Here is a 20743-nt window from a genome sequence, read left to right as displayed (position 1 = left end):
ACATAGCATGCTGCTAGAGGACCAACAATTTTGGATATTTTAAAAAAGTTCAACGCAGGAGACCTGGGCTGTAGACACGGAAATATGAATTGAAGCCAAGACGTGATGTCCATAAAATTTGCAACGTTATCACCTTGACATTCCCTTGGAAATACTCATTAAATTTATAGAAACAAAAAAGGAATTAAGAAAAAGAATAATGAAAGAACGTGGCAACCATAAAGAGATGGCGTCTAAAGGAACAGCCGAACAGGTTTGCACCTTCAAATTTCAAAGAATTCAAAGTGTGAGATTAAAGTGTGAAGTATGTTAGAATTATCTAACTTTAATTTATTTAATTCATCAATCAAATTGTCACAACCAATCATACAATTATTTTTATATAAACTAAAGTATTTAGATTCAAATTTAAATACATAACCACAATCATCCAACTTAGATACAGATAATAAGTTGCGAGAAAACAAAGGTACATATAGTGTATCATACAAATCAACAATATTGTCATAACATAATACAAGTCGGTATGTACCGACACCTTCTACTGGCACCTTGTCTTTATTGCCCATAATTACATATCTTTCACTTTGTCGACTTTGGCTTGTGCTTTGGATCGTAAGAAATCCCAGTAAATTGTTTGAAATATGAGTTGTAGAGCCTGAGTCAATCCACCAAGTATTATTAGAAACATTAATAAAATTTGACTCAAAATAACAAAAGTATGAGTCGTATCTTTCTTTTCGAACCAAAAATGACACTTTTGCTTGTTCCCTTCTTTCTTGAAGTTTGCATTAGAAAACACTTGAAAGACTTTTCCCTTCTTCTTGGTCTTAGCTTTCCCTAGTTTAGCATTAGAACCCGACCCAGCTTTTAAGTTTGAAAAATGAACAGTGTTAGGTTTTAATTCCTTAAGCCTTGTTTCTTCCTGAACAAGTTTGCTAGTCAATTCATTTATGTTCCATTTCTTTTCTTGAGCATTATAATTAATTTGGAACGGATTATAAAATCATTCGGCAGAGAATTCAAGATAAATTGAACTAGAAACCCTTCGTAAATTGTCATTCCCAAACTCTTAAGTTTTGCGAAGAGATGTCATTTGTACGATATGTGCATGTATAGTGCGACTACCATCATACTTCATGGTGATAAGTTTTGCCATAAGCACACCGCCAATTAAGATGTAGATTCACATGGAGATTTTTTTATTCTGTTTTTTCTAATATTGTGATACTTACAGAAACTATTTAATAGTGAAAGTCATGAGATATTTAATTTGCCACTTATATATTTGTACATTGTAGATGCCCAAAATGCAGCAGAAAACAAACTAATTTCAGTCAAAAATAAGACTAAAATTCAAGGAATGTGAATCAATTTAAACTTGCATTGCATAACTTGGCCATCACATTATAATATCTTAATTGGCTAAGGGACCTATGATTAAACAAAGCAAATTAATTATTAGCTGGTTCTATCTGTAGTGTTTCCCATTCCCAAATCCTAATACAGTACTTGTCATATTTCAAAGTTCAAACAACACCTTGCTGAACCTTGCAACAGAGATTAATATTTATGTTGCGGTATTCGTCTTATATATATTGTGATAGGATAATTACATGATCAAGTTTTGACCATTTAGATAAGATTTAAAAATAAAGTCAAGGCTTTCTTTCTACATATAAAGATCGTGGCCCGTCCTCTATAAATAGCGCAGGCAAACTCTTCTCTTCCATCACCTCAAAGGCGCTTCTCCTCTACCATAGTTAACAAAGTTTAACAAGCCAAGTTAACAATGGTGAGCCGGGCAACCATTATAACTCTGCTTGTGTTTGGTCTCATCAGTTCTTGCTATGGCCAGGTTAAAGTAGGCTATTACAAAGGCAAATGCGGGACCAAGGATGTCGAGTCTATTATCAAGGGTATCGTCAATGCCCGCTTTGCATATGACCCAGATATCGTTGCATTCCTCCTACGCCTCCAGTTCCATGATTGCTTGGGAGATAAGGTTAAATATAAAATATCAACAGCCTTGTTTTTGTATACATAGTTTAGTTTATACAATATTTTCACAGCTTTAACCAAGTCATCCTTCAAAATCTTATTTTTGATATATTTTTGTGCAATATCTTTCTAAGAAATATCGATAACCCAAATACAGAAATGTGATGCATCACTACTGTTGCGGGGCCCAAACAGTGAGCAAACTGCCGTCCCAAACTTCACTGTTAAAGGCTATGACCTGGTTGATACCATCAAGGCAGCATTAGAGCAGGAATGCCCAGGTGTAGTCTCTTGTTCTGACATCATTGCAGCTGCTACTCGAGATGCAGTTGTCGCGGTATGTTAAACTAAAAGTTTTGGTGGATCTACATTATACCAATTAATATTACTAGTGAGATCTTCTAACAACTGCTATATATTATGTTGTCTAATTTTTTTTTTGCTTCTCATTTCTCATATTTATCAATAAATATAAGGCTAAAGGAAAGTACTTTGACGTACCAATGGGAAGACGGGATGGCATGGTTGGACTTGCATCTTATGTTGATCTCCCAGCACCAGATATCCCTGTTTCTAAAGCACTTAAATATTATGGAGACCAGGGCTTCAGCCCCTTTGAAACAGTTGTTTTGCTAGGTAACTAATCCTTAAATTTCAAAAAGGAAATTTGAAAACAAAAAGTATTAAAGAATATATACTAAAGGGTAAAGAAACTCATTAATTACATAGTTGACATCTTCATTTCTTACTTTTAGGTGGACACACAGTTGGAGTGACGCACTGCAATGTCATCAAGGACAGGCTGTACAACTACAAGGGCACTAATAAGCCCGACCCAAGCTTGAATGCCTTCTATGTTTTTTTCATCAGCAGCTTTATTTGCAAAAATGACGCTTCAACCGACACCAATGTTGTCTTCTTAGACGGTCCTGACAGTGTACGCACAGTTGACAACTTGTTTTACCAGAAGCTGCTCGAAGGCAAGGGTGTTCTGCCGATCGATAATGCTTTGGCGTTCGATTCAAGTACCTCTTCATTTGTTAAGACCTTGGCTGGCAATAATGATTACTTCTTGGACCTCTTCGGCAAGGCATTGGTAAAGATGGGTTTGCTCGGTGTGTATACCGGAAACCAGGGTCAAATCAGAAAAGTATGCTACAAAACAAACTAAGTCTCCATCATCAATTTATCTCTTCCTCATCTTTTGGAGACCTTTCTTTTTGTTGTTGGATCATGTTTTGATTATGCATTCTTTGTATGTGCGGTGTTCTTTCATTTTTTTTATGTAACATTTAATTTCCATGAAATTTTATCTCGGGATTAAGTCTTTAATTGAGTAAGCATGCATGGACTGAATGGGATCTTTTGGAAAATATTGAGTTGAAACAGCTAATGAAATTGAGAAAATTGTGCAAATGTTAAAAAGTAAGAAACTTTTTCTTTCTGAAAATTAGTTCGAAATGATGAAATAACCTGCCAAGTAGGGATTTCACTGCACAAATAGTACAATTTCGATAAAAGAATGGAAAATTGAAAAACTTGAAGGACCCACAAGTCCTGTTTGAAAGTTGTCATCTAGATCTAAAGGGGCGGCCTGCATGTGGTTCTCAACGTTGTCAACGGTGAGGATTATACAAATTTAAATCTATTACTTGTGAAATATATCGATTTTAACAGTTTAGATTGGTCATTATGAAATCTATTAATAGATTTTCAAAACGATAGCACAAAACATCTTATATTAATAAAAAGCTAGCCAAACTCTCTCTCTCTCTCTCTCTCTCTCTATATATAGAGAGAGAGGTTGGCTAATATCAAAACATTTCTTCTGGAGCTGTGGTGCAACCAATTAGTTTTAAAATTTTTAATGTTCAAATAATCGATTCAAACCATTAGAAATGATCTCTATATTAAATTGTATTTGGAGATCAAATTATATATTTTTTGGATTCTTTTTACTATTTATTAAGCTATCTTTAAAATTGCAGATTATAATAAATTGGAAACAAAGGTTTTAAGAAATTGGTGTCAAAAGGATTTAAGAAATTGGAATGCTCAAAGAAATTGGAAACAAATTAATGTCAAAAGCTTTTTTTTTTTGGGGGGCAGTAGCTGAGGTATGATTTGGTGTATTGAAATTGCTAACAAATTTGGGTATACCTTTTTTTTCTTACCAAATTGGAATACTCAACGGAATTAGAAAATATGAAGATATGCATGTCCAAGTACAAAATGTTTAAAGAATATATTTAAAAATCATGATATAACAATTTTTATAATTTCCTTGTAATCTTATTGTTGTTATGTTTTGAGATGATAGATTGATGTGTAGTTCTTTTGTTGTAGGGTATGCATGTTTAGTGGCGAAGTCAGAAATTGTATCAGAGGTAGGCAAATGTATATAGAAGAACATGTATAGTTACAAAAAAAAATCACAAATTGATACATATTCTAGATTACATATTATTAATAACTAATTGGTACGAAATTAGAGTTACCTTACTAATTGGTCCAACTAAATGCTAAGCAAACAATTTCAGCAATCAAAAGATTTGCGACAACAATTGAAGAAGCTCAGATTGTATTTTCTATATCGGTTTCTTTAACTTCTAAAACATGGGATCGATCAATAAAAACCAATACAATCCCAGTTCTGTATTCTACCCTTTCTAGCTAAGTAGTCCGCCAATTCATTTTGGCCTCTCCAAACAATAAGTAGAAGTATCCCTGATTCTTGCTCCAGCCTCCCAAGATTGGTAAATTTTCTTAAAAGCCTTCCAGTCTTCCTCAATTAGAGGCTAGATCCTGGAGCATTTGATGGCTTAGATAGGAGCTCAGGCTCGAAGAATGTATATATGTCCTCATGCTAGAAACATACCAATACATAATTAATACGGGCTCCAGATTGACATCAGCATACACCTTTGCATAATTACCTAATTTGAAGGTCTCACATCCTAGGAATACAGTTCTTAAATTAGTCCTCTAAATGAAGAATTGTCTTTAATTAATGGACCTCTATCAAGTTAATTAATATAATCTTTGCCCCAATTTCGGTTCAATCAGGGCAACTTATGATGTGTACTGAAAAAAAAAGAGTTCTTTATTAAGTTTTAAGAGAGAAAGAAGTAGATTATACACCCAAAATCAAATCCACTAAAAAGATAGATTTCTATTCTTCAAATCGTACCAGTACATGATTGGACTGGTAGTCTAGTAGTGAATTAGTGAGTGCCCAAAAGCTTCAAATCTTGCTCAATTCAAAATGTATATCAATTGTTCTTCCAAAAAAACAAATTACGAGCTGACATCATATATAAATTCTCCAAAAGAAGTAGATTATATGTTGTCCGTTTTGGTTGAAGCACTTTATTTATACTAGAAATAGATTTAAGAAATTGGTATCGTACCAGTGGAAGTGAGGTGAGAAGACGCTATTGACACACGGGCACAACAGGGATCCGCGAGCTTCGAGAATCTCCTCAACGGTCTCTTCATATCGCCTCTTTTTCTACTCCGAGGCACGACCTCATATGAATCAGTGGTTTTCTAAATCACCTCAGATTCTCTTTTCTACGCCTCTGTCTATTTGGATTTAGTTTAGTTAGCGGGTACGGGCAGCCTAGTGGGTGGGATGCTAGAATTAGTTTGGGTTATCTATGTTAGAAGGTAGAGGACTGGGCCAGGGATAGGCATGTTTTATTTTCAGAGTAAGCATCTTTCAGACCTAAGACCATAAAAAAAAAAAAAAAAAAAATTCCAGGGTAGGCAAGTGCCTACCCCTCTAGTATACAACCTGCGCCCCTATGCTTATTGGTACTTGGATGCTAATGGTTTACTTTTTTTTTTTTTTTAAATATTCGAGTTGTAAAAACAATTCATAGGTGATTGATACCATTTTGGTACCAACACCTATGAGTGTCACAGATTTCTAATGAATCGGTGGGTTATTTCACTTTCTAAAAAAAAAAGAAGGATAAAACAATGGAAATTTTAATTTGATTTCTCTATGTTTTCCGATGGAGTTGCAATTGTTGTCAACTGCTGTTTAGTAGCCCAAATTTCTTGTTCTTGAGAAAAATGTTCTAGTCCCCTGAGCTATCATACATGAACGCGCTACCCAAGTAGTTCAAATTCTAAGAAATTTTTTTTTCAATATTTGTCTGACTTTAATTTCCAATGCTAATATCCAAACATTTAAAGCATTATTTATAACCATTTAAAATTCTACTCGTAAACATTTAAACCTCTATCTGAAAGTATTCAAATTCTAAATATAGATAGTTTTAACTCCTAACTACTTTTGTCTTCAAACCAAAAAAAGGAAAGATTTCTTTCACCTTTTTTTTTTTTAATTTTTTCTCTGATCATTCTCAATTCATTTTTCTGAATCTAAAAATACGGAAGTTTTCTATTCAATTTTATCTTTAATATAAGATCCATGATGAAATACTTTTAAGTTATTTTAAAGTCATTTGTTTTTTTTAAAGTAAAGCTAGTGAGCACTTTACATTTTAGCTTTTAAATCTCAGCCAACAACAATTAAAATTTTCAAGGCTTCGTAAATGAGGTTTATATGATTTGTACATGAAGTGTTACTGTTGAATTTTATACGCTTTGATGTGTTATTGTTGAGATTTAAATTCTTTGTACATTAGATTATACGCTTTATTCTATAGTTTTGAAGTGTTATTAATGAGGTTTATATTATTTTGAAACAAAATATAAAAACTGAAAGTTATAGAGATTTGAAGTGGTAAAAAATAACGACACAAATATAACTAAATTTTTTTTCTCCATAGATCTCATTTGAAAGAGAAAATTGAGTAAAAAATGTTTGTATTTTTATATTTGCAAAATTTAGAGGAAAAAAAAAAGTGGGTGAAAGGAATATTTTAAAAGTTTTTTCAATACCATATTAAACTAGTTAGGAGTTGGTAGGAAACTACTCATGATTTAGGGGTTAGACAAAAATATAGTTAGAAGTTAAAACTACTCAGATTTAGGATTTTAAAAGCTTGTAGATAGAGGTTTCAAAATTAGCTTTTTCAGTTCCATTGTAAAGGTTATAAATAAATTTTAAATTCTTAAATATGAGCGCTGGATATAGAAGTTAGACATCAAGTACTTGAGGGGGATGCTCGGGGATTTTTTTAAGAGTCAATTATCAGTCTCTATATTTTAAAACAACAACAGCGCACATATCTTGCTAATTGAAGATGTATCTTAATCTTATTAATATAATGACTCTGTAAAACTACGACAAGCATAGCAAGCTGCTAGACGACCAACTATTTTGGATATTTTAAAGAAGTTCAACGCAGGAGACCACAACTGGGCTGTAGACAAGGATATATGAATTGAATCCAAGACGTAATGTCCATAAAATTTGCGACGTGATCACCTTGACATTTCTCTTGGAAATAGCCATTAAATTTATAGAAACAAAAAAAAAATTAACAAAAAGAATAATGAAAGGATCAAGTTGCAAATTTTATGGACATCACGTCTTGTTTCTTATTCAATCCTTTCATTATTCTTTTTCTAAATTCCTCTTATAGTGATAGGAGGATATATAGATCGTGGCCCGTCCACTATAAATAGCGCAGGCAAACTCTTCTCTTCCATCACCTCAAGGCGCTCCTCCTCTACCATATTTAACAAAGTTTAACAAGCCAAGTTAACAATGGTGAGCCGGGCAACCATTATTACTCTGCTTGTGTTTGGTTTCATCAGTTCCTGCTATGGCCAGGTGAAAGTAGGCTATTACAAAGGCAAATGCGGGACCAAGGATGTCGAGTCTATTATCAAGGGTATCGTCAATGCCCGCTTTGCATATGACCCAGATATCGTTGCATTCCTCCTACGCCTCCAGTTCCATGATTGCTTGGGTGATAAGGTTAAATATCAACTGCTTTATTTTTACAGACAGTTTAGTTTATACAATATTTTCACACCTTTTACCAAGTCATCCTTCGAAATCTTATTTTGGTTCTGGAGAAAATATCTATCTGAGAAATATCGATAACCCAAATACAGAAATGTGATGCATCACTAATGTTACGGGGCCCGAACAGTGAGCAAACTGCCGTCCCGAACTTCACTGTTAAAGGCTATGACCTGGTTGATACCATCAAGGCAGCATTAGAGCAGGAATGCCCAGGTGTCGTCTCTTGTTCTGACATCATTGCCGCTGCTACTCGAGATGCAGTTGTCGCGGTATGATCAACTTAAAAGTTTTGGTTCATCTACTTTATTACTAGGGAGATCTTCTAACAACTGTTATATATTATGTTGTCTAATTTTTTTTTTCTTCTTTTCATTTACCTTTTTTATCAATAAATATAAGGCTAAAGGAAAGTACTTTGAGGTACCAATGGGAAGAAGGGATGGCATGGTTGGACTTGCATCTTATGTTGATCTCCCAGCACCAGATATCCCTGTTTCTAAAGCACTTAAATATTATGGAGACCAGGGCTTCAGCCCCTTTGAAACAGTTGTTTTGCTAGGTAACTAATCGTTAAATTTCAAAAAAAAAAAATTGAAAACAAAAACTATTAAAGAATATATATTAAAGGGTAAAGAAACTCATCAATTACATAGTTGACATCTTCCTTTCTTATTTTTAGGTGGACACACAGTTGGAGTGACACACTGCAATGTCATTAAGGACAGGCTGTACAACTACAAGGGCACTAATAAGCCCGACCCAAGCTTGAATGCCTTCTATGTTTTTTTCATCAGCAGCTTTATTTGCAAAAATGACGCTTCAACCGACACCAATGTTGTCTTCTTAGACGGTCCTGACAGTGTACGCACAGTTGACAACTTGTTTTACCAGAAGCTGCTCGAAGGCAAGGGTGTTCTGCCGATCGATAATGCTTTGGCGTTCGATTCAAGTACCTCTTCATTTGTTAAGACCTTGGCTGGCAATAATGATTACTTCTTGGACCTCTTCGGCAAGGCATTGATAAAGATGGGCTTGCTCGGTGTGTACACCGGAAACCAGGGTCAAATCAGAAAAGTATGCTACAAAACAAACTAAGTCTCCATCATCAATTTATCTCTTCCTCATCTTTTAGAGACCTTTCTTTTTGTTGTTGGATCATGTTTTGATTATGCATTCTTTGTATGTGCGGTGTTCTTTCATTTTTTTTATGTAACATTTAATTTCCATGAAATTTTATCTCGGGATTAATTCTTTAATCAAGTAATCATGCATATACTGAATGGGATCTTTTGGAAAATATTGAGTTGAAACAGCTAATGAAACTGAGAAAATTGAGCAAATGTCTTCATATATACATGTTTAAGACTTTTTTTTAATGAAATTTGAGGATCTAGTTTACTGGAATGAGACTGTATAGAAAATTGCTTGGAACTTCATGTTTATTTCTATAAATTTAATGACTATTTCCAAGGTAATGTTAAGGTGATCACGTTGCAAATTTTATGGACATCACTTCTTGGCTTCATTTAATATTTCCGTGTCTACTGCCCTGTTGTGGTCTCCTGCGCTGAAAATCTTTAAAATATCCAAAATTGTTGGTCGTCTAACACCTTGCTATGATTTGCGTAATTTTTTTGGGCCTTGTGACTCGGATTGTGCTGTTAGGGCCGTGTGACTTCTCAGAAGAATTGTAAGGACTCACCGGTTCCACCTTGTACTCTTTTCTCATTGGGTAAAGAAAGGCGCGTCATCTAGAAGGTCGTGGGCTCCGGACACGTAGGCGTTAGTGCCGAACTCCGTAAACAACTCTCGTATCAAGTGTCTTTAAACTCTACTATTTACTTTACTTATTTTATATTTAGTTTATTACAAAGTTATTCTAGTTTCCACCAAATAACTTATAGACACGTTATAATATTATCACTCAGACCAAAAATATAAAATAACCTATTAACCCCCCCCCCCCCCCCCCCCCCTCCCCACTCTCTTGGTGACAGGAGTTTGACAACACCGATCGAATTGTACATGCAAGCAGCATTCACTAATTTATCTAATTATGTAATTAATCCACATAAAAAGTTACTGAGCTATGCATGCAATGGGTAAACAATATATATACCTATGAATCATAAAGATTGTGTGAATATTATATATTATGTGAATATGTTTTATTGATATTTCTTATAAATTGATATTTTGTAGTGATTTGTCAATTCTATTGAACTTTATAGTTACTAATTTAATACGTTGAGCTTGACAACACCAATCGAATTGTACATACAAGCAACATTCACTAATTTATCTAAATATGCAATTAATCTACATAAAAGTTACGGAGTTGTGCATGTAACATAAAGTAAGGTATCTACTCAAATAAATTATATCCATAAAATTTGTCTGCTTATTTAAAATTACAACACAACAATTACAATACGTCATATGCCTAGCTTCTTTTGATTTTGCCAATTCATTATGTTTTATTTGACACTTCAAAAGAACAATTAATTTAACTCGGCTAGGCTCCAAAGAAATGAGTCAAAACCTTCAACTATTGAAACATTTTATGAACATAAAATAAAATCATGTTTTAATCTCAAGTCTAAGGCAGTGCAAAAATGGACATATGACAGTAGACTTACGTTGTTGTTTAAACTCTTTCGCAAACTATCACTTAATTCAAAGAGAGTTTGTGTAAGAGATTAAACAACAATTCACTATTACATTCTATTCACGATCCAAACCGTTCAACATTCAATATATAATAAAAATTGCTTGGAGACCAAATTTTATATTTTTTGGATTTTTTTTACTATTTATTAAACTAGTTTTAATATCACTTTTTCAATGATCTAGAAATTTTTCATTGTTTATTAAAATCATGGGTTTTTAAATTGGCTTAATAAAAAAATTCTAAAAAAAATAAAATTTGATCTCCAAACACATTTTAATATAGAGATCATATCTAATAGTTTAGATCGACCGTTTGAACATTGAAAATCGGAAAAACAAATGGTTGCACCACGGCTCCGGAACAAATGTTTTGATATTAGCCAACCCCTCTCTCTCTACCTATCTATCTATCGATCTATATATATATATATAGAGAGAGAAAGAGAGAGAGTTCGGCTAGCTTTATTAATATAAGATGTTTTGTGCTATCTTTTTCAAAATATATTAAATAGATTTCAATCGATGAATCTAAACCATTAAAAACGATATACTTCAGAAGTAATAGGTTTACGTATAAATTTTGAATTTTTTTAATTGTATAACCCTCACCGTTGACATAGTTGAGCAGACCAGATTTATTCATATCCCAGCTGCCTTATGGGTCCTTCAAGTTTTTCAATTTTCCATTCTTTTATCTAAATACTATTTGTGCAGTGAAATCCTTACTTGGCAGGTTATTTAATCATTTCGAACTAATTTTCAGAAAGAAAAAGTTTCTGATTTTTTAACATTTGCTCAATTTTCTCAAATTCATTAGCTGTTTCAACTCAATATTTTCCAAAAGATCCCATTCAGTACATGCATGATTACTTTATTAAAGACTTAATCCCGAGATAAAATTTCATGGAAATTAAAAGTTACATAAAAAAAATTAAAGAACACCGCACATACAAAGAATGCATAATCAAAACTTCATCCAACAACAAAAAGAAAGGTCTCCAAAAGATGAGGAAGAGATAAATTGATGATGGAGACTTAGTTTGTTTTGTAGCATACTTTTCTGATTTGACCCTGGTTTCCGGTATACACACCGAGCAAGCCCATCTTTACCAATGCCTTGCCAAAGAGGTCCAAGAAGTAATCATTATTGCCAGCCAAGGTCTTCACAAATGAAGAGGTACTTGAATCGAATGCCAATGCATTATCAATCGGCAGAACACCCTTGCCTTCGAGCAGCTTCTGGTAAAACAAGTTGTCAACTGTGCGTACACTGTCAGGACCATCTAAGAAGACAACATTAGTGTCGGTTGAAGCGTCATTTTTGCAAATAAAGCTGCTGATGAAAAAAACATAGAAGGCATTCAAGCTTGGGTCGGGCTTATTAGTGCCCTTGTAGTTGTACAGCCTGTCCTTAATGACATTGCAGTGTGTCACTCCAACTGTGTGTCCACCTAAAAATAAGAAATGAAGATGTCAATTATGTAATTGATGAGTTTCTTTACCCTTTAATATATATTCTTTAATAGTTTTTGTTTTCAAATTTTTTTTTTTAAATTTAACGATTAGTTACCTAGCAAAACAACTGTTTCAAAGGGGCTGAAGCCCTGGTCTCCATAATATTTAAGTGCTTTAGAAACAGGGATATCTGGTGCTGGGAGATCAACATAAGATGCAAGTCCAACCATGCCATCCCTTCTTCCCATTGGTACCTCAAAGTACTTTCCTTTAGCCTGATATTTATTGATAAAAAGAGAAATGAGAAGAAAAAAAATTAGACAACATAATAATAGCAGTTGTTAGAAGATCTCCCTAGTAATATTAATTGGTATAAAGTAGATGCACCAAAACTTTTAAGTTTAACATACCGCGACAACTGCATCTCGAGTAGCAGCTGCAATGATGTCAGAACAAGAGACGACACCTGGGCATTCCTGCTCTAGTGCTGCCTTGATGGTATCAACCAGGTCATAGCCTTTAACAGTGAAGTTTGGGACAGCAGTTTGCTCACTGTTTGGGCCCCGCAACAGTAGTGATGCATCACATTTCTGTATTTGGGTTATCGATATTTCTTAGATAGATATTTTCCAAAGAACCAAAATAAGATTTTGAAGGATGACTTGGTAAAACCGTAAAAGGTGTGAAAATATTGTATAAGCTAAACTATTTCTGTAAAAATAATGCAGTTGATATTTAACCTTATCTCCCAAGCAATCATGGAACTGGAGGCGTAGGAGGAATGCAACGATATCTGGGTCATATGCAAAGCGGGCATTGACAATACCCTTGATAATGGACTCGACATCCTTGGTGCCGCATTTTCCTTTGTAATAGCCTACTTTCACCTGGCCATAGCAGGAACTGATGAGACCAAACACAAGCAGAGTAATAATGGTTGCCCGGCTCACCATTGTTAACTTAGCTTGTTAAACTTTGTTAACTATGGTAGAGGAGGAGCGCCTTGAGGTGATGGAAGAGAAGAGTTTGCATGCGCTATTTATACAGGACAGGCCACGATCTATGTAGAAAGAAATTAAGCCTTGAATTTATTTAATCCAATTTCTCAGTTTATTTATTATTTTATTTTTTTTGAATAAAAGGTAGGCGGAAGACCCTTTAATTTTCCAAGCAAAGATATATCCTCCTATCACTATAAGAGGAATTAAGAAAAAAAAATAATGAAAGGATTGAATAAGAAACAAGACGTGATGTCCATAAAATTGGCAACTTGGTCCTTTCATTATTCTTTTTCTTAATTCTTTTTTTGTTTCTATAAATTTAATGACTATTTCCAAGGGAATGTGAAGGTGATCACGTTGCAAATTTTATGGACATCACGTCTTGGCTTCAACTCATATTTCCGTGTCTCCTGGGTTGAACTTCTTTAAAAATATCCAAAATTATTGGTAGTCTAGCAGCTTGCTATGATTTATGTAATTTTAAAGGGTCATTATATTAATATAATAAGGTGCAACATCAATTAGCAAGATATGTGTGCTGTTGCTGTTTTAAAATATAGCTCCGATGAAATTTTTTGCAACTCGAATATTAAAAAAAAAAAAAAAAAAAAACAAGTACCAACAAAAGAACTACATCAATCTATCATCTCAAAACGTAACAAAAAGAAGATAACAACACAAGGAATTATAAAAATTGGTAACAAAAAATGTATACCCAAATTCGTTACCAAAATTCGCTACTTCAAAAAAAAAAGCTTTCGACATCAATTTGTTTGCAATTCCTTTGAGCATGCATTCCAATTTATTTATACCTTTTGACATCAATTTGGAATGTCACTGGCACTATTTTGTGTATCATGCACACACAAAATAATGAAATTTAAAATACTTTTGAAAAATTAAAGAAATTTTTTAATTTTTTTTGCCGTTTATTAGACAACTTGATATTCGCAATCGTTCATATTAAATATATTGTCACTAATAGGATTATCTAAATTGCTTGAAATTGGTATAGTCTTTTGCAACCAATTTAAAAGGCCTAATATCCATTAGAGATGTCAATAACACCCTTTTAACCGTTTAACCTACCCGTATCGTATTCGATAAGATGGGTATGGGTCGGTTTCCTCATATAACCGATCCAGATAAGCCGATCTTGATTCCTATTTTTCCACTAGTGTTAACTTATTGGGTATGGTTATGGTTAAGGTTTTTTTTTCGTTAGATTAACAGATATGGTTACGGGTAAAGGTTATTTTGTACCCGTTGGGTAACGGATAATTATATAAAATAAATTATATCATAAGAAGAATATTGTGCTAAACATTATACTATTTTATTTGAATGTTTTATTATTTAGTTACGGAATTGAATTTGTTAGAAGAGATATTTGTGATTTTGATTTTTTGCTTAATAAAAAAACTATTATTTGAAATTAATTGCATATTTATATTTCGATTTTATATTAGCAATTGTGATTGCATATATATGACATGATATGTTTTGATGATTTATTTATAAAAATAATAAAACTACTATATTTGTATTATTTGTTATTCGCCCGTATCGTTTCGTTACCCACTATTCTTAACTGGTATGGGTAGGGTAGGGTAAGAAAAACTCTTAACGGATATGGTTCCACCCTATCCGTATCGTACCCATTGACACCCCTAATTTGCATGGTTTGGAAACATGGCCGATTCCGAGTCAACTCGGTATCGGTCGGGTCCGATCCAATTTTCACTCGAGTCTTGTGCCCATGCGAGTTTTACAGCAAATTTTCACTCGGCCGAGTCAACCGATTTTCTGGCCGAGTCAAGCCGAGTTTCACCCGAGTCAGGCCGAGTCAATACCACGGCAGTGATTAAAACTGTTTTCTCATAAAAAGATGTTTGCTGGTATTGCTAGTAAGTGTCTGTCAGGCCGAGTCATGTAAGAACTCAGTTGCTTAATTAGTTCTTTTTAGCTTTATATGAATCTTATAAAGTGTCTGTAAACTTAGTTAGTTCTTTTGTTGGTATATTGCTAGTAGGTGCTTGTTTTTTTTTTAGTAAAGGCCCTTAGGCAAATGTATTAAAAGAAATACTTTCTACATTGCTTTATTCACTGGTTATGTATACGTATGCGCTATCATAATTGGCACAGCCAATAGCTTTTACCAGTAAGGCTGAATTCAAATTCTAAAACAGTAGAATTAAACGAAAATATGAAAAAGAAGTAAACAGTGCCTGTTATCACTTATCATATTATAAATAGCTCATATAAGTAGAAACTAGAAAGGAAGCTTTTTATTTGATTTGACTAAAGTTCTCCAAAGGAGAGTTGCATACAAATTTTTTCCTACTTTTTTACTACAAAACAAGTTTTTGTCAAAAAAATCCGAGTTGCCGATTCTATTCTTCCGACACTGGCAGATTCATCCTATTCCAATTCCGAATTTCAGAACCATGGTAATATGTCTATATTAGTGACAACCAGTAAAGTTTCTCTATGCGCTATTAACTTTGTAATTAATGTCAGAGTACTTCCCTTTTTCAGATTAATATAATTTGACGACGACTTCATTGTCCATTTTTCTATTTATATAAATATATACTTAGTTGGGGATGAATACACAGACACCTACCTTTTATTTAAAAAAAAATTAAACTGAGAAATTGGATTAAATAAAGTCATGGCTTTCTACATAGATCGTGGCCTGTCTTCTATAAATTGCGCATACAAACACTTCTCTTCCATCACCTCAAGGCGCTCGTCCTCTACCATAGTTAACAAAGTTTAACAAGCTAAGTTAACAATGGTGAGCCGGGAAACCATTATTACTCTGCTTGTGTTTGGTCTCATCAGTTCCTGCTACGGCCAGCTGAAAGTAGGCCATTACACAGGCAAATGTGGGACCAAAGATGTCGAGTCTATTATCAAGGGAATCGTCAATGCCCGCTTTGCATATGACCCAGATATCGTTGCATTCCTCCTACGCCTCCAGTTCCATGATTGCTTGGGAGATAAGGTTAAATATCAACTGCCTTGTTTTCACACACTTAGTTTACTTTATACAATATTTTCACTGCTTTAACCAAGTCATCCTTCAAAATCTTATTTTGGATATATTTTTGTTCAATATCTTTCTAATAAATGTCGATAACCCAAATACAGAAATGTGATGCATCAATACTGATGCGGGGCCCGAACAGTGAGCAAACTGCCGTCCCGAACTTCACTGTTAAAGGCTATGAGCTGATTGATACCATCAAAGCAGCATTAGAGCAGGAATGCCCAGGTGTGGTCTCTTGTTCTGACATCATTGCAGCTGCTACTCGAGATGCAGTTGTCGCGGTATGTTAAACTTAAAAGTTTTGGTGCATCTACTTTATACCAATTAATATATATTACTAGGGAGATCTTCTAACAACTGCTATATATTATGTTGTCTAATGTTTTTTTTATTCTCATTTCCCATTTTTATCAATAAATATAAGGCTAAAGGAAAGTACTTTGAGGTACCAATGGGACACTAGTGGAAAATATGGAATCAGGATCGGTTATATACACATATCAGTATCGGAATCCAACCGATCCTGTTGAAGGCGATACTGATACTATCAGGATCGGTTTTATATTTTTTAAAGAACCGATCCAAATAGAAACTATTAGGATCGGTTTTTTAACAAAACTGATCTTAATAGTTGTTATCTAGATCGGTTTTTGACTAAGAACCGATCCAGATACGTACTATCAAGATCGGTTTTTATAAAAAAACCGATCTTGATAGTACGTATCTGGATCGGTTTTTATATAAAAACCGATCTTGATAGTATTTTCGATTTTTTTTTTTTAAATTACATATCTAGATCGGTTTTTGAATAAAAACCGATCCAGATACGTACTATCAAGATCGGTTTTTATATAAAACCGATCCTGATGTTTTATTGAGGCTAAAAAAAATATTTTTATTTATTTGACCAGCTTCCATATATATTTTGCTGGCAAGCATCCTAAATTTTTTTTTTTTGCAGAGTAAGAAGCAATAATCAATTAAATATCATATACACATTCTAAATTAATTATCATACACATCTTAAACTATTACAAAAAATTCATGTACTTCATACAAAGTTTTGTGAAGCATTACATATTATAACAAGAAATTTAAATCCAAAAAAAAAATTAATTAACAAACATACAAGTGACTAATTGGGCTATTTCTTCAATTACCACACATTTATGCAATATACACATTTATGCAATTAATGTAAAGCACAACAATAAAAAAATCAATAATTACCTCTTTTGCAATCACATCACTTGAGATTAAAAAAAATCCTAAAAACAAAAACAAAGGTAACAATTAGATGGAAAAACATTTTCCAATAAAAAATACAAAAAAATGTGTTTTAAAAGTATAATAATGAGAAAATTAGATAAAGCTAATACCATGATAGTTGATCGGCCGGATGATTAAGTAACTTGAGAGAGATGTCCTCAAAACTGTAAAACAATATACAAACACCATTAATTCATTTTTGAAACAATAAAAAAAAATAAAAACTGGCACAATTGAGCCGGAGGTGCGAGAGGCTCGGATTTGAGAGGAAGAGACGGAGAGAAAGAGAGAGAGAGACACGGAGGAGAGGGAGAGACGGAGACAGAGAGAGAGAGAGTACTGAGGATTTGAGAGGGAGATACGGAGACAGAGACAGAGACGCTAAATTGAAAATGAGAGGCGCGAAATGAAAATAAGAAGAACCCTAGCTAAGCTGGTTATATAGGAAGTTATCATTAGGATCGGTTGTTTATGAAGAACCGATCCTAATAGTATCAGGATCGGTTTTTATAAAAAAACCGATCCTGATACTAATTTTTTTGAAAACAAATTTCTGCAAAAAAAAAAAAAAAAAAAAAAAAAAAAAAATCAGGATCGGTTTTTAATAAAAAACCGATTCTAATAGTATTAGGATCGGTTTTTTATTAAAAACCGACCCTGATTTTTTTTTTTTTTTTTTTTTTTTTTTTGCAGAAATTTTTTTGAAAAAAAAAATTGTATCAGGATCGGTTTTATTGCTAAAAACCGATCCTGATAGTATCTGGATCGGTTTTTAGCAATAAAACCGATCCAGATAGTTTTTTTTTTTATTTGGAAAATCTTTTCATATGGTTATGTTTAAATAAATATAAAAAATTACATATTAGAAATATAAGTTAATTATTTAATAAAAAAATTATTTAATTTTCAAATTCTACTTAAATAATATTAAACAGCAGATAGGTACTATTTGACATTGATATTTCATTAATGTAATTTCGATGAAAATTAATGTAATTTATATTATTAAAATTTATGTGATAATATAATTAATTATTTGACATTGATATTTCATTTTGAAGTCATTTTGACTATTGAATTTTTTTATACAATCATGCATGATGCATCAATGACTTGTGCCATATAATAATATACATAGGACTTGAACCCTTGTTGTGTGGGGTTGTGAAGGAACGAATACGAACATTAGCATTTGGTCGATCGAAACCGTTAAAATGAAAGAATGTCATATTAATTTTACCATTATAAAATTTGATACAATTCGGGATTCATTTACTAGTTCATCAAAGCAAAACAATATAGCAACATCACACGGCCGTAAATAGTTTACGTTGGATCAAGACTTACAGTTGTCGGGCCTTCGGCACTTTTACATTATTAATGTTCCATGTTATATCTTGATCATTTTAAAAATTATTACATGTCATTTAATTACAGATCCACCGTTGGATGATCATGCAGAAATGAACGGTCTGCATTCCATTCAGTGATGTTTCTCATATAAAGTATTAGGATCGGTTTTTTATAAAAAAACCGATCTTGATACTATTTTTTTTTTTAAAGTTGGTTAGTCAAAAATCAACTCTACCATGAACACATAAATTTTAATAATATAAATTACATTAATATTATTTAAGTAGAATTTGAAAATTGAATAAAATTTCTATTAAATAATTTACTTATATTTCTAAATTTGTGACCAATGATTTATTAATTCATTCAAAGTTCAATTCAATAGCTAATAATAATTAATTGTGGAACCAAACAGATAGGGATCCAATTGTTGGTATTATCGATCACTTCTATATATCTACTGTAATATTATATATTGGAATTTGTGCATCCTTCTAATTAATAAATATATATAACCACAAGAGGTGAATTTTATAATAGTCTTGGAAAAATATATATACAAGTGGACCAGCTGCAAAAAGGTGTAATTAATTAATCCAGCGATTAAATCTAATTTATGTCATAATTAAATTTAACTATCACATTCCAAATTTATACTAATGTATGTAAACTCTGAATAAACATATTGTTTTAAAATAAAGATTATTTATATTTTCTCATTTAGTTTACTCTATATTTGACTTTCAATCTTTCAAATTTGGAGTCTCATCATGAGCCTTGTAATTTAATTTGATGTTTGAATCTTTCATATTAACAATTAACATTTCAAAGTTATTATAATCTGTATAAGTATTATATTTGACTATATAACAATTTCTGTGAGATAATAAGTAACGCAAGTGTGATCAAATTAAAATTAATCATTCCTGATTGCTCTAGTTCTTAAGCTTTTGACCGAATCAAATTGTAAAATTATAATATCCACACTATCATAATATGCTTCCAGTTTACAATTAGCTAGCTAGAGCATGAAATTTTGAAAATGATGATCAATCCATATTCTATTCTAACTAACAGTTCCATAATAGCAGCAATACTATAGGAAATAGAGGGTATATATATAAGAAGAAAATGCAATCAGGATTTAAAGAAAAGGCTTAGCCCATCACCGATCATCTTCACATAATTATATGAAAAGATGTTTCAAATAAAAGAAAAAAACTATCTGGATCGGTTTTATTGCTAAAAACCGATCCAGATACTATCAGGATCGGTTTTATTGCTAAAAACCGATCCATATACTATCAGGATCGGTTTTTAGCAATAAAACCGATCCTGATACAATTTTTTTTTTCAAAAAAATTTCTGCAAAAAAAAAAAAAAAAAAAAAAAAAATTAGGGTCGGTTTTTAATAAAAAACCGATCCTAATAGTATTAGGATCGGTTTTTTATTAAAAACCGACCCTGATTTTTTTTTTTTTTTTTTTTTTTTTTTTTTTTTGTGCAGAACCAATTTTGAAAAAAAAAATTGTATCAGGATCGGTTTTATAAAAAAACCGATCATAATAATTAAACTATTAGGATCGGTTTTATAAAAAACCGATCCTGATAGTATCAGGATCGGTTGTTCTAAACAACCGATCCTAATAGTTTAACTATTAGGATCGGTTTTTTAGAACAACCGATCCTGATAGTTCACAAATTTGGATCGGTTGACTAAAAAACCCGATCTAACTAGTTTTTAGGATCGGTTTTGTTCAGAAAACCGATCCAGATAGGTATTAGTATCGGTTGTTTTATATAACCGATCCAGATAGGCCGATCCTGATTCATGTTTTTCCACTAGTGGGAAGAAGGGATGGCATCGTTGGACTTGCATCTTATGTTGATCTCCCAGCACCAGATATCCCTGTTTCTAAGGCACTTAAATATTATGGAGACCAGGGCTTCAGCCCCTTTGAAACAGTTTGTTTGCTAGGTAACTAATCG

The 20743-nt window shown here is 32.8% G+C and overlaps 3 protein-coding genes across 3 annotated transcripts; all 3 read left to right on the top strand.

Moving 5' to 3' along the window:
* Positions 1–1736: 1736 nt before the first annotated feature.
* LOC144554345 (peroxidase 60-like) lies at positions 1737–2347 on the top strand. Its single transcript, XM_078302671.1, has 2 exons — positions 1737–2005; positions 2159–2347. The coding sequence occupies exons 1-2, from the start codon at positions 1793–1795 to the stop codon at positions 2345–2347; spliced, it is 402 nt and encodes a 133-aa protein (XP_078158797.1). The 5' UTR covers positions 1737–1792.
* Positions 2348–2483: 136 nt separating this feature from the next.
* Positions 2484–3391, top strand: LOC144554582 (peroxidase 60-like). The gene is made up of 2 exons (XM_078302893.1): positions 2484–2637; positions 2757–3391. The coding sequence occupies exons 1-2, from the start codon at positions 2505–2507 to the stop codon at positions 3170–3172; spliced, it is 549 nt and encodes a 182-aa protein (XP_078159019.1). The 5' UTR covers positions 2484–2504; the 3' UTR covers positions 3173–3391.
* A 4243-nt stretch (positions 3392–7634) lies between these two features.
* Positions 7635–9046, top strand: LOC144554343 (peroxidase 57-like). Its single transcript, XM_078302669.1, has 4 exons — positions 7635–7900; positions 8041–8220; positions 8351–8510; positions 8631–9046. The coding sequence occupies exons 1-4, from the start codon at positions 7688–7690 to the stop codon at positions 9044–9046; spliced, it is 969 nt and encodes a 322-aa protein (XP_078158795.1). The 5' UTR covers positions 7635–7687.
* Positions 9047–20743: the final 11697 nt, after the last annotated feature.

Source organism: Carex rostrata, chromosome 5, assembly GCF_964058835.1.
Source record: "Carex rostrata chromosome 5, lpCarRost1.2, whole genome shotgun sequence".
In the NCBI taxonomy this organism is placed as follows: Eukaryota; Viridiplantae; Streptophyta; class Magnoliopsida; order Poales; family Cyperaceae; genus Carex; species Carex rostrata.
This window is presented reverse-complemented; position numbering and strand designations above follow the sequence as displayed.